The sequence below is a fragment of the Chiloscyllium punctatum genome, chromosome 38 (genome assembly GCF_047496795.1).
Source record: "Chiloscyllium punctatum isolate Juve2018m chromosome 38, sChiPun1.3, whole genome shotgun sequence".
NCBI lineage: Eukaryota > Metazoa > Chordata > Chondrichthyes > Orectolobiformes > Hemiscylliidae > Chiloscyllium > Chiloscyllium punctatum.
This window is the reverse complement of record NC_092776.1, coordinates 54366222-54378414: the sequence shown is the minus strand read 5'-3', so window position 1 is coordinate 54378414 and position 12193 is coordinate 54366222. Positions and strand designations below refer to the sequence as shown.

The window sequence follows — 12193 nt, the reverse complement described above, 5'->3', positions numbered from 1 at the left end:
CCAAAGAATTGAATTCATGCTGTGTTTAATCATGCATTTTAACATGAATCAGTAAAGTGAGGCTGAATCTCACAGCTCCATACTAAAGCCACATGTTTTTCCTGGACTCCTGGGTTCGGCTGTTGTTTGTCTTTAGAACGGACAGTTCCACTCCACGCAAATAAAACTACTGAGAAAGCATCATAACTTTTGATTAGATTAGATTAGATTACTTACAGTGTGGAAACAGGCCCTTCAGCCCAACAAGTCCACACCGCCCCGCCGAAGCGCAACCCACCCATACCCCTACATCTACCCCTTACCTAACACTACGGGCAATTTAGCATGGCCAATTCACCTGACCTGCACATCTTTGGACTGTGGGAGGAAACCGGAGCACCCGGAGGAAACCCACGCAGACACGGGGAGAATGTGCAAACTCCACACAGTTAGTCGCCTGAGTCGGGAATTGAACCTGGGTCTCTGGCGCTGTGAGGCAGCAGTGCTAACCACTGTGCCACCGTGCCGCCCACTAGCAAGTGTTAAGTCTTTAACAGCAACAGAGCTCCCTGAATAACTGTTGGGTTGGTGTGAAAAGCTGCCTGCCATTGAGCATATGTTAATCTTCCTCAATACAGACCACAGCAGAGTGCTGATGACAAGGCTAGTGTGGAATTATTTTTGTATTTTGTTTAAGATATTAAGGACTGAGGGGTATCATGACAAATTTTTCAAACTCCCAAAGTTGGTGTTCAGCAAGTTTGACCAGTTTGGGAATTTGCTTTCTGTGCACATTATGCTGATAATGAAGACACATCAACAGGCAAATTCAAGCCTAAGAAAGGGGGACTGGTGTTACTATCAGCAAAGGTTACACATTTGGCTGAAAGGGAGAAAAACTGGAGAAAATGATAGCAAATGTTTTCTTCACATGATGGGGACCGGGTGCTTGTGCAGTTATTTCAGACCAATGTTGAACTGAATTAGCTTTATTGTCACATGTACTCACATGAGTACGGTGAAAGGTTTATAAGTCGACACTTAAACCATCTTAAGTACAGATTCTCACGTACGTTCTTAAAGAAATAAGAAGTCCAGCATTATAGACCTTCAAAAGTACAAAATCATAATAATAAATTAGGAAAATTTTTTTTAAAATGCAGAATAACCGTTCTCCCACTTGAAAAGGTTCAGAAAAGCTTTACAAGGATGTTGCCAGGGTTTGAGGATTTGAGCTATGGGGGGAGGCTGAACAGGCTGGGGCTGTTTTCCCTGGTACGTTGGAGGCTGAGGGGTGACCTTATAGAGGTTCATAAAACCATGAGGGACATAGATAAGATAAATAGACAAAGTATTTTCCCTGGGGTGGGGGAGTCCAGAACTAGAGGGCATAGGTTTAGGGTGAGAGGGGAAAGATATAAAAGAGACCTAAGGGGCAGTTTTTTGACTCAAAGGATGGTGAGTGTCTGGACTGAGCTGCCAGAGGAAGTGATGGAGGCTGGTACAATTTCAACATTTAAAAGGCACCTGGATATGAAGAAGAAGGGCAAAGAGGGATATGGGCCAAGTGCTGGCAAATGGGACTAGATTAGGTTAGGATATCTGGTTGGCATGGGCGAGTTGGATCGAAGGGTCTGTTCCCATGCTGTACAGCTCTATGACTCTCTGATTCTAGTCCAAAGACGTGCAGGTTCGGGTGAATTGGCCACACTAAATTGCCCATAGTGTTCAGGGACGTGTATGTTAGGTGCATTAGACAGGAGGAAAAATTAGGTTGGGGGATGGGTCGCGGTGGGTTACTCTTCGGGGGATCAGTGTGCGCTTGTTGGGCCAAAGGGCCTGTTTCCACACTGTAGGGATTCTAATCTGACTCTATTTTAATGTAACAAAGAAAGGAAAAAGAAATTTACAAAAGAGAGAATTTAAGACAAAGTGCACTTAGTCCATTTCACTGCTCTGGGCTGGAGGACCCAGGCCCGAGTATCCCCCTCCCTGCCCCCCACTTTGGAAACCAGGGCTAATCCACCACCATGCCATCACTGTTTTACCTGAATCCTCCACAGTGTTATCTGCAGGAGCCCAGTACGATGGAACGCGACTCACATTGTGGCATATCTAAGAATGAAATTAAGCTGAGAATTCGGTTCTTGCAACACAAGCGAGGCTGGTGGAGATTGTATTCTCGAACTGATGATATTCCCTTGTTGTCATCGATATGGTGCAAATTTCTAAGTCAAACTTTGAGACCCGTTTGCAGAAGACCGAAAAACCAATCAAATCCAGGCCAAGTTTTTGAGCAAAGGCAGGAGCTTAACCTGAAAGAGGATCAGTGGTGATGGCTACAGTCCCTGGAATGGCTGATCTCGTGAATTACAACGGAGTTTTGTTTCCTGAACCAGAATGGGAGTTCCTCTGGAATTCAGAGAAGCAAGTTCACAATCTCCCAGAGTCAGAAATGTGGACGCTACTGTTAGCGTTGTCAACATCCCCCCATTCCCAGTCACAAGACCATAAGACACAGGAGTGGAAGTAAGGCCATTCGGCCCATTGAGTCCACTCCTCTGATCAATCATGGCAATGGACATTTCAACGCCACTTACCTGCACTCTCCCTGTGTCCCTTAATTCCTTGCAAGATTAACAATTTATCAATCTCTGCCTTGAAGACATTTAACGTGCTGGCCTCCACTGCGCTCTGTGGCAGTGAATTCCACAGGCCCACTACTCTCTGGCTGAAGAAATAACTCCTCATTTCTGTTCTAAATTGACCCCCTCTAATTCTAAGGCTGTGCCCACAGGTCCTAGTATCCCCACCTGACAGAAACAAATTCCCAGCATCCACCCTTTCTCAGCCATGCATTCTTTGCAAGTTTGTATTAGATCTCCCCTCAACCTTCTAAACGCTAATGAATACAATCCCAGGATCCTCAGCTGTTCATCGTATGTTAGGCCTACCATTCCAGGGATCATCCGTGTGAATCTCCGCTGGACACACTCCAGTGCCAGTACATCCTTCCTGAGGTGTGGGCCCCAAAATTGGACACCGTATTCAACATGGGGCCTAACCAGAGCTTTATAAAGTCTCAGTAGCATATCACTGCTTTTACATTCCAACCCTCTTTAGATAAATGACATTACATTTGCTTTCTTAACCATGGACTCAACCTGTAAGTCAACCTTCAGAGAATCCTGGACTAGCACTTCGAGATCCCTTTATACTTTGGCTTTATGAATTTTCTCACTGTTTATAAAATAGTCCATGCCTGTGTTCTTTTTTCCAAAGTGCAAGACCTCGCATTTACTCACATTGAATTTCATCAGGCCATTTCTTGGACCACTCACCTAAACTGTCTAAGTCCTTCTGCAGCCTCCCCGCCTCCTCAGAACCACCTGCCTGTCCGCCTAACTTCGTATCATTGGCAAACTTCGCCAGAATGCCCCCAGTCCCCTCATCCAGATCATTAATATATAAGGTGAACAGCTGCGACCCCAACACTGAACCCTCCGGGACACCACTTGTCACTCGCTGCCATTCCAAAAAATAACCTTTTATCCCAACTCTCTACCTTCTGTCAGACAGCCAATCCTCAATCAATGCCAGTAGCTCACCTCAAACACCATTGGCCCTCACCTACTCAGCAAGCTCCTTTGACGCACCTTATCAAAGGCCTTATGGAAGTCTAGGTAGATAACATCCACTGGGTTTTGCTGGTGTAACCTACTTGTTACCTCTTCAAGGAATCCTAACAGGTTTGTAAGGCATGACCTCCCCTTAGTAAATCCATGCCGACTTGTTGTAATCCAATCCTGCACTTTCAAGAACTTAGAAATCTCATCCCTAATGATGGATTCTTGAATTTTACCAAAAATGGAGGTTATGCTAATCGGCCTATAATTTTCTATCTTTTGTCTTGATCCTTTCTTGAACAGGGGGGTTACAACAGTGGTTTTCCAATCATCTGGGACTTTCCCTGACTCCAGTGATTTTTGAAAGATTACAACTAACACCTCCGCTATTTCTTCAGTCACCTCCCTCAGAACTCTAGCATGTTGCCCATCGGGGCCAGGAGATTTATCAATTTTTAGACCTTTTAGCTTTTCTAGCACTTTCTCTTTCATAATGACTACTTTACACAACTCTGCTCCTTGACCCTCCTTAATTGTTGGGATACTACTCATGTCTTCCACTTTGAAGACTGATACAAAGTACTTATTAAGTTCTCCAGCTATTTCCTTATCTCCCATCATGAGCCTTCCTGCATCAATTTGGAGCGGCCCAATTTCTACTTCTGCCTCTCGCTTGTTTCTTATGTATTGAAATAAACTTCTACTATCCTTTCTAATGTTACTGGATAGCTTACTTTCATATTTGATCCTCTCCTTCCTTATTTCTCTCTTTGTTATCCTCTGTTTGTTTTTTGTAGTCTTCCCAATCTTCTGATTTCCCAGTGCTCTTGGTCACTTCATAGGCTCTCTCTTTTTCTTTGATACATTTCCTGGCTTCCTTTGTCAACCATAGCTGTCTCATCCTCCTCCCCCAGATAAGCTTTCTTTTGTTTGGGATGAACCTCTGTACTGTGTCCTCAATTACACTCAGAAACTCTTGCCACTGTTGCTTTATTGTCTTCCCCACGAGGCTTTGCTTCCAGTCAATTATCGTCAGTTCCTCTCTCATGCCCCTGTAATTACCTTTATTTAAGTGAAACACCATTACATCCGATTTTGCCTTGTCTCTTACAAACTGCAGACTGAACTCTACCATATTATGATTGCTGCCTCTTAAGTGTTCCCTTACCTTAAAATATTTTATAAAATCTGGCTCATTACATAGCACTAAGTCCAGATTAGCCTGCTCCCTTGTGGGCTCCATCGCAAGCTGTTCCAAAAAGCCATCCTGTAAGCATTCAATGAATTCCTTTCTTTGGATCTACCGGCAACATTATTCACCCAGTCCACCTGCATGTTGAACTCCCCCATGATCACCGTGACCTTGCCTTTCTGACATGCCCTATCTATTTCCTGGTACATCTTGCGCCCCTGGTGCTGCCTAATGCTGGGAGGTCAGTACATGACTCCCATTATGGTTTTTTTGCCTTTGTGGTTCCTCAACTCCACCCACACAGACTCCACATCATCTGACCCTATGTCATTCAGTGTCATAGATTTAACTTTATTCTTAACTAAAAAGGCAACCTCACCCCCTCTGCCCACCTCCCTGTCTTTTCGATACGTTGTAAATCCTTTGATGTTTAACTGCCAGTCCTGAACCTCATACAACCATGTCTCTGTGATGCCGACCACATCATAATCATTCACGATCATTAACATCGTGTAGCTGTTAATTAATCTACTTTGTTACAAATACTATGAGCATTCAGGTAAAGCACCTTAACGCTCGTTTTCTTATCCTCATAATTTCCATCACTCTAGTAATATGTCCTAAGTTATCCTCCCTTTTTGCTTCATTCTAGTCTGCTCAAACTTAAACCCTGCACACATGCTAACCTGCTGCTGATCTTTCTACTTGACTCCATACTCCCTGTTGCTTTCCCTTTCCCTTCCCCCTGGCTCACAAGTTAAAAGTCCTAGTGACCAACTAGTACAGTCATAGTGTGGAGAAGGTGCCTGTGGGAAAATGAATCATTTCCAGATGGCTTGCAGGATTGGTGCAGACAGTAATGTTACAGATTGTGGTAACACCGCTGATTGAGTTTGCGATTGTTCTCAAGCTCATTCAGGATCTGGCAATCTTTGAATCCAACAAAGTGGAGATGAAAGTTGATGATATTGAGCATTTATTTGCAATTATGACCAACTGTCACAAGGAAGGAACTGCGTCCCATTCATACATTGAAGAGGAAGGTTACCATTTACTGCTCAACTGCCATTCAGTCAGAAAGAGCAAGAGCACGTTTTAAAAAGCTGAGCGATGCCTTATATTGACCTCAAGAGTATGCTGTCAAAGCTGAAAAGCCCAAACATTGCCTCTCAGTGTCAACTGCAACAGGTCTGGGTCACCAATTAAATAGTGAAGGGATCCACCCAATTCAGAAGAAGACTGAGAAGGTTTCAAAAGTGAAGAGAACAGGAAAGGAACATTCATAGCGATCGCAGTGTATCCCCACATGTTCATCTTCGCTGAGCTTATTCAGCCATCCCACTCCGTCGACTGCTCAGGGACGGAATGTTTCAGTCGTGCTCTGCAGACTGTTGAAAAACTGTTTGAAGTGAGTGAAAAAAGTAACAAGGCTGTTTTCAACCATTGTGGTCCCAAGAGACAATTAGTTTTAGCGTGTGTTGCCTCACCACGAGGCTTAATTGTGGGGAAAACTGTAGCCATGTGCTTCACATTCTTTACCAAAGTTACTCAGGTTGAGTAAGAGGCTTTTGCAATCAGATGTGGTGTTGCTAAGGTCCACAGTTACTTGCACAGCAATGAGTTCACTTGGTTCACTGGCCACCAAGTCCTCATGGTCATGTTTGGTCAAGGAATGATATGGAGGTGCTCGTGTTGGACTGGGCTAGACAAAGTCAGAAGTCACACAACACCAGGTTATCGTCCACCAGGTTTATTTGAAATCACAAGCTTTCAGAGCGCTGCTCCTTCACCAGGTGAAGTCTGAAAGCTTTGGATTTCACTTGTTGGACCATAATCTGGTGTTGTGTGACTTCTGACTTAGTTCAAGGGAGGGAGTGGCATCTCTAGCAGTAGCAGATGTTAATCGAATACCCATACAATATTAGAAATAATGAGTAAGGTGATCTTGCAAATGTGGCATTGCCTGAAGATCCCCTGATTAGTTTTTGGTCAGTGAGTTACCTGCAAATTACTTGACACAGAGAAATGACATACCAAAATATGCCAGAGAAATGATAGAAGGTGTGCACAAGGGAGTGGTACTTACTAGGCACAATAATTTCAGAAGTGCTTGGTGTAAGGAGTGAGATGATGAGAAATTATGAAGCAATTCCCACACAAACCAATCAATCAGGAGTAGGAGGAGGCCATTCAGCCCCTCAAGCCTGCCAGGCCATTCAATAAGGGACCCCCTTTGTTTATCAAGAATCCATCTACATCCAAGAAATGTCCAAGAATATTGTTTCCAATGTCTTTTGGGGAAACATGTTCCAAAGACGCAGACCTGAGGACAAAACATTTCAGCGATCTCAATCTTAAATGGTTGACCCTTATTTTTAATCAGCGACCTCTAGTTCTTGATTCTACCACAGGAGAAAGCATCCTCTCTACATCCATTCTGTCAAAACCACTCGGGATCCTATATATTTTAATCATTGCATCTTACTCTTTGAAATTCCAGCAGATACAACCTGAGCCTACCCAACCTTTCCTCATAAGGCAACGTTCCCATTCCAGGGAAAAGTGGAACAATCTTCACTAGACTGCTTCCAATACATTGACAACCTTCCTTAAACAGAGTGACCCGGACAGTATTCCAGATGTACCACTGTATAACTGAATACTTTTGTATTCAATTTAATTCATAATGGACAATACAACTCTACTCACTATCCTAATTACTTGTGATACTTCCATACTAATGTTTGTGATTCATGCACCAGGACATCTGTCAGTCCCTTCATCCAAGTCATTTATAGAAATTGTAAATCATTGAGGTCCCAGCATAGGTACCTGTGCTATACCACACATTACATTTTGCAAACCAGAAAATGACCCCTTAAGGCTATTCTCTATTTCCTGTTAGTGCATGTGTGTTTACGGTGTGTGTGTGTGTGTGTGTGTGTATATATATAATTTCAGCCCACTCAGCAGTGTGTGTATGTACAGCTCACTCCTTAGTGTAGACTCAACCTTATCCTCAGTGTGTATATGTATACAGCCCACTCCTCAGTGTATACACTGCCCTCTCCTCAGTGTGTTTAGACACAGCCTTCTCCTCAGTGTGTGTATATACAGCCCACTTCTCAGTGTATACACAGTAATTTCCTCAGTGTGTGTATATACAAGCCCTCTCCTCAGTGTATATACAGCCCTGTCCTCAGGGTGTGTATACACAGCCCTCTCCTCAGTGTGTGTATATACAGCCCTCTCCTCAGTGTGTGTATATACAGCCCTCTCCTCAGTGTGTGTATACACAGCCCTTTCCTCAGTGTATGTATATACAAGCCCTTTCCTCAGTGTATACACAGCCCTTTCCTCAGTGTGTGTATATACAGCCCTCTCTTCAGTGTGTGTATACACAGCCGTGTCCTCAGTGTATGTATACACAGCCCTTTCCTCAGTGTGTGTATATATAAACCCTCTCCTCAGTGTATACACAGCTCTTTTTTCAGTGTGTGTATACACAGCCCTCTCCTCAGTATGTACACAGCCCTTTCCTCAGTGTGTATATATACAACCCCATTCCTCAGTGTATGCACAGCCATTTCCTCAGTGTGTGTATATACAAGCCCTTTCCTCAGTGTATACACAGCCCTTTCTTCAGTGTATACACAGCCCTTTCCTCAGTGTGTGTATATACAGCCCTCTCTTCAGTGTGTGTATATACAGCCGTGTCCTTAGTGTATGTATACACAGCCCCCTCCTCAGTGTATACACAGCCCTTTCCTCAGTGTGTGTATATACAAGCCCTCTCCTCAGTGTATTCACAGCCCTTTCCTCAGTGTATGTATAAACAAGCCCTCCCCTCAGTGTATACACAGCCCTTTCCTCAGTGTGTGTATATATATAGCCGTGTCCTCAGTGTATGTGCACCCAGATCAGATTGTGGATCATTGGTCTTCCCTTGTTTGTATCTTGCAGTGAAAATTCCCCAGAACAATGTCCGATCTAAAAGGGTTAAATTATCTGCACAGCTTGTGTACACTCAGCTTGTATTCCCATTACTTCCTTTTTGGGACTGATTGATTTGAGCTGCCTCTGACAATTAAGGAACAGATAGAGAGGAACTGTTTCCTTTGCTGGGGTTCTGCACACAACCTTAACATTTGATTTTGGGATGATGCAGGATTTCTTCACACATAGAGTGGGAGAAATTGAGGGCTTTGCCTCCTCAACTGAGCTTGAAAGATTTTTGTCAGGCTACACCATATGGGTTGATGCAACAAAGATGGAATTAAGTTACTAATCAGCTGTGATCCTATTGGATAGTAGTATGGACTATTGAGGGGCTGAATGGCCTCCTGCATACCTTGAACGTATCAGAGATTTAGGGATGCAATTTCTCTGAATATGGAATACATTGGAGCAATATTAAACCATTTAGTAGAAAGTTTTTAAAAAAAGGTAACTGTAAAAACTAGTCACTTTACCAAAAAAACAACAATTGAGTGTATTTAATTTTTATTTAGTTGAAATTATTACATTGATAATTTATTTAATTTCTGTGGCTTTTATTGGCTGAGGTGAATGCATTGGGTTCCAGTGCTGTTGTCTCTAAAATCTAATTTGCCTACAATTGTGGAGTAACTTCCTGTTTAAAACAAAAATTGTTGAAGGAGCCTCTCTAACCCTTGATCCCCACATCAGTTTGCCTGTGTCTCACTAACTGCATTGCTTCGTGCCCAGAATGCTTAACAGGAAATCTCAGCTCTACAAGATGGCTTCAAAGCAAATGGGGTTTGATTTTTAATGAGGCTAAAGATGCATTTGATGGAATAGGGCACCCTCCATTCACCATCGGGCAGTTCGCCTCCCGTTAACTACAAGTCAGCTTCACCGTAAAAGTGAGGCGATGTGAGTCAGCTGGCCCATCCAGCTCCCATGCAGAGGTTGTTATTAAGGTTACAGATTAGCCCTGAATAGAATGCCTTTCACACCATGAAGGTCACAGATGTATTAATAGTTTAAAACATTACAAGGATTTACTTTGACATCAATTGTCCTGACATTATTAAAGAGCAAGCCACTTAATGTGAATGAATCACATCAATGTGGTCAGATTTGGCTAATTTAATAGAATATTATTCCCCAGTTGATTTTGATGTAAAAAATACATTACTTCAAATAATCTCATGTCCCCTGGGTTAAAATGGCCAACTCACCGCTGTCCTGCTCCCAAACACCTACTGGAAACTATTGAGATGCAGAGGACTAACGGGCATTTCCAATATTAATGGCGGCACGGTAGCTCAGTGGTTAGGGCCATTGCCTCACAGCACCAGGGACCCGGGTGCGATTCCAGCCTCAGGTTACTATCCATGGGGAGTCATTGAGTCATACAACTTGGAAACAGACCCTTCAATCTAACCAGTCCATGCTGAACATAATCCTAAACTAAACTAGTCCCACCTGCCTGCTCCTGGCCTATATCCCTCCAAACATTTCCTATTCATGTACTTATCCAAATGTCTTTTAAACGTTGTAATTGTATCCACATCCACCACTTCCTCAGGAAGGTCATTCCATATGCGAACCACCCTCTGTATTAAAAAAAAATTGCCCTTTGTGTCTTTTTAAAATCCCTTTCCTCTCACCTTAAAAATGTGCCCCTTGTCAAATATCCCATCCTAGGCAGAAGACACCTATCTATATCTATTAACAGTATCTATACCCATAATTTTATAAACTTCTAAATGGTCGTTTCTCAACCTCCTATGCTCCAGTGAAAAATGTTCCATGCTATTCAGCCTTTCTTTGTAACTCAAACTTCCACACCCGGCCACATCCTGGTAAATCTCTTCTGAACCTCTCCAGCATAATTCTAGTCTACCTTTAATTGAGTTTGCACATTCTCCCCGTGTCTGCGTGGACTTCCTCCAGGTTCTCCGCTTTCCTCCCACAGTCCAAAGTTGTGCAGGTTAAATGGGTTGGCCAAGCTGCCTAGAGAGACCAGGGATGGGTGGACTGGGTGGATTAGCCATGGGGTTAGGATAGTGGTGTGGTTCTCTGTGGGATGCTCTTTGCGCGCTCACAGGGGACTTAATGGGCCGAATGGCCTGCTTCCATGCTGTTCGAATGTGTAAACTCCACACGGACAGTCGCCTGATGGTGGACTTGAACCAGATCCTGTGAGGCAGCATTACTGACTACTGAGCCGCTGTGCCTGCCTCAAATAGCTGGGCCAAAACTCTCAAAGACTGACCAAAAGTGATGTTTTCTTCCCCAAGTAGAATGAAGATGCATTTTCTTTTGCAGAATGGCTTCACTCCTCTATACATGGCCGCACAGGAGAATCATTTAGAAGTTGTTAAGTTTCTTCTAGACAATGGTGCAAGTCAGAGCATTGCAACTGAGGTGAGTTGATATCTCCGTTCATTTCCATGGTCCTATAACCATATTACACTGCAGCCGTTATTTACAAATGTGGGAATATGAGACACCTAGTCTGTAAACAGCTTCCTCTTTTGTCATTGTCTTGATGGATCAGGCGTGATGTTTTTGATTTAACAAACCCAGGTGTTCCCACCTCCCCATTCACAACTGTACACACGCGAAACTCTCAGAAACAGCATACGTTGACAGACAGCCAGTTGGTCAAAGAGTTGTTTTGACCAGAAATCCAGGGAGAGCTCTCTGGCTCTAAATTCATATAGTACCAAGGGATCACTTCTGTCCAGCTGAGAGAGTGGGCAGGGCTGGTGTGCAGAGTCAGATTTGACAGTGCAGCATTCCCTCAGTACTGCGGTGGAATGTCAGGTTATGTTCTGTCTCCTTGGAGTTTGGAGCCCGTGCTCTCTGTAAGCTCTGTCCCCTGCCAGGACTTCGCAATTGGCATCATCCCTTTAACTCATTGAGTCCCTATCCAGATGAATATTATGGAATCGAACGGGTGAATTAGCATCTAAACCAGATAACTTGAGATGTGCCATTATAAGTAACTCAATGTATATTTCTAGGATAGTACACATAGCACAGAAGATCACCATTTGGTCTGTCACGTCTCTGCTAGCTCTTTGAAAGAGCAATCTAATGTCTAATGCTGCAGGAACATGGATTTAAACATTAACATGTACTGTATGATGCAATGGTACATGCTTGGGTGCTGTTGCTGAGGTGAAGATTGTAAATTCTATGACCTTCAGGGAAATGGATCTCTTAGACCCTCAGAGGTCAGAGTCTGGGTGTGGGGTGTAGTTTTGTCCAAAACTAAGTGAAAAATGTATCTAGATGGGTAATTCTTAAATGTACATTGGCACCAACAGATCTGCATCTGAGCATCTCTCGCTTCCCTCTCACTGAGCACACTAGTCTTGACCAGGGCATAGCCACTGTCTGGTAGAGGGAGATGCCCGCG

General features: G+C 43.5%; 1 protein-coding gene across 21 annotated transcripts in view; it reads left to right on the top strand.

The window, feature by feature from the left end:
• ank3b (ankyrin 3b) overlaps positions 1 to 12193 on the top strand; it is a 716427-nt gene that overhangs the window by 493467 nt on the left and 210767 nt on the right. For all 21 annotated transcript variants that reach the window (XM_072557889.1, XM_072557888.1, XM_072557893.1 and 18 more), the window contains exon 5: positions 11095 to 11193. In XM_072557889.1, the coding sequence (XP_072413990.1) occupies positions 11095 to 11193 (99 nt within the window). The remainder of the gene's footprint in view (positions 1 to 11094; positions 11194 to 12193) is intronic.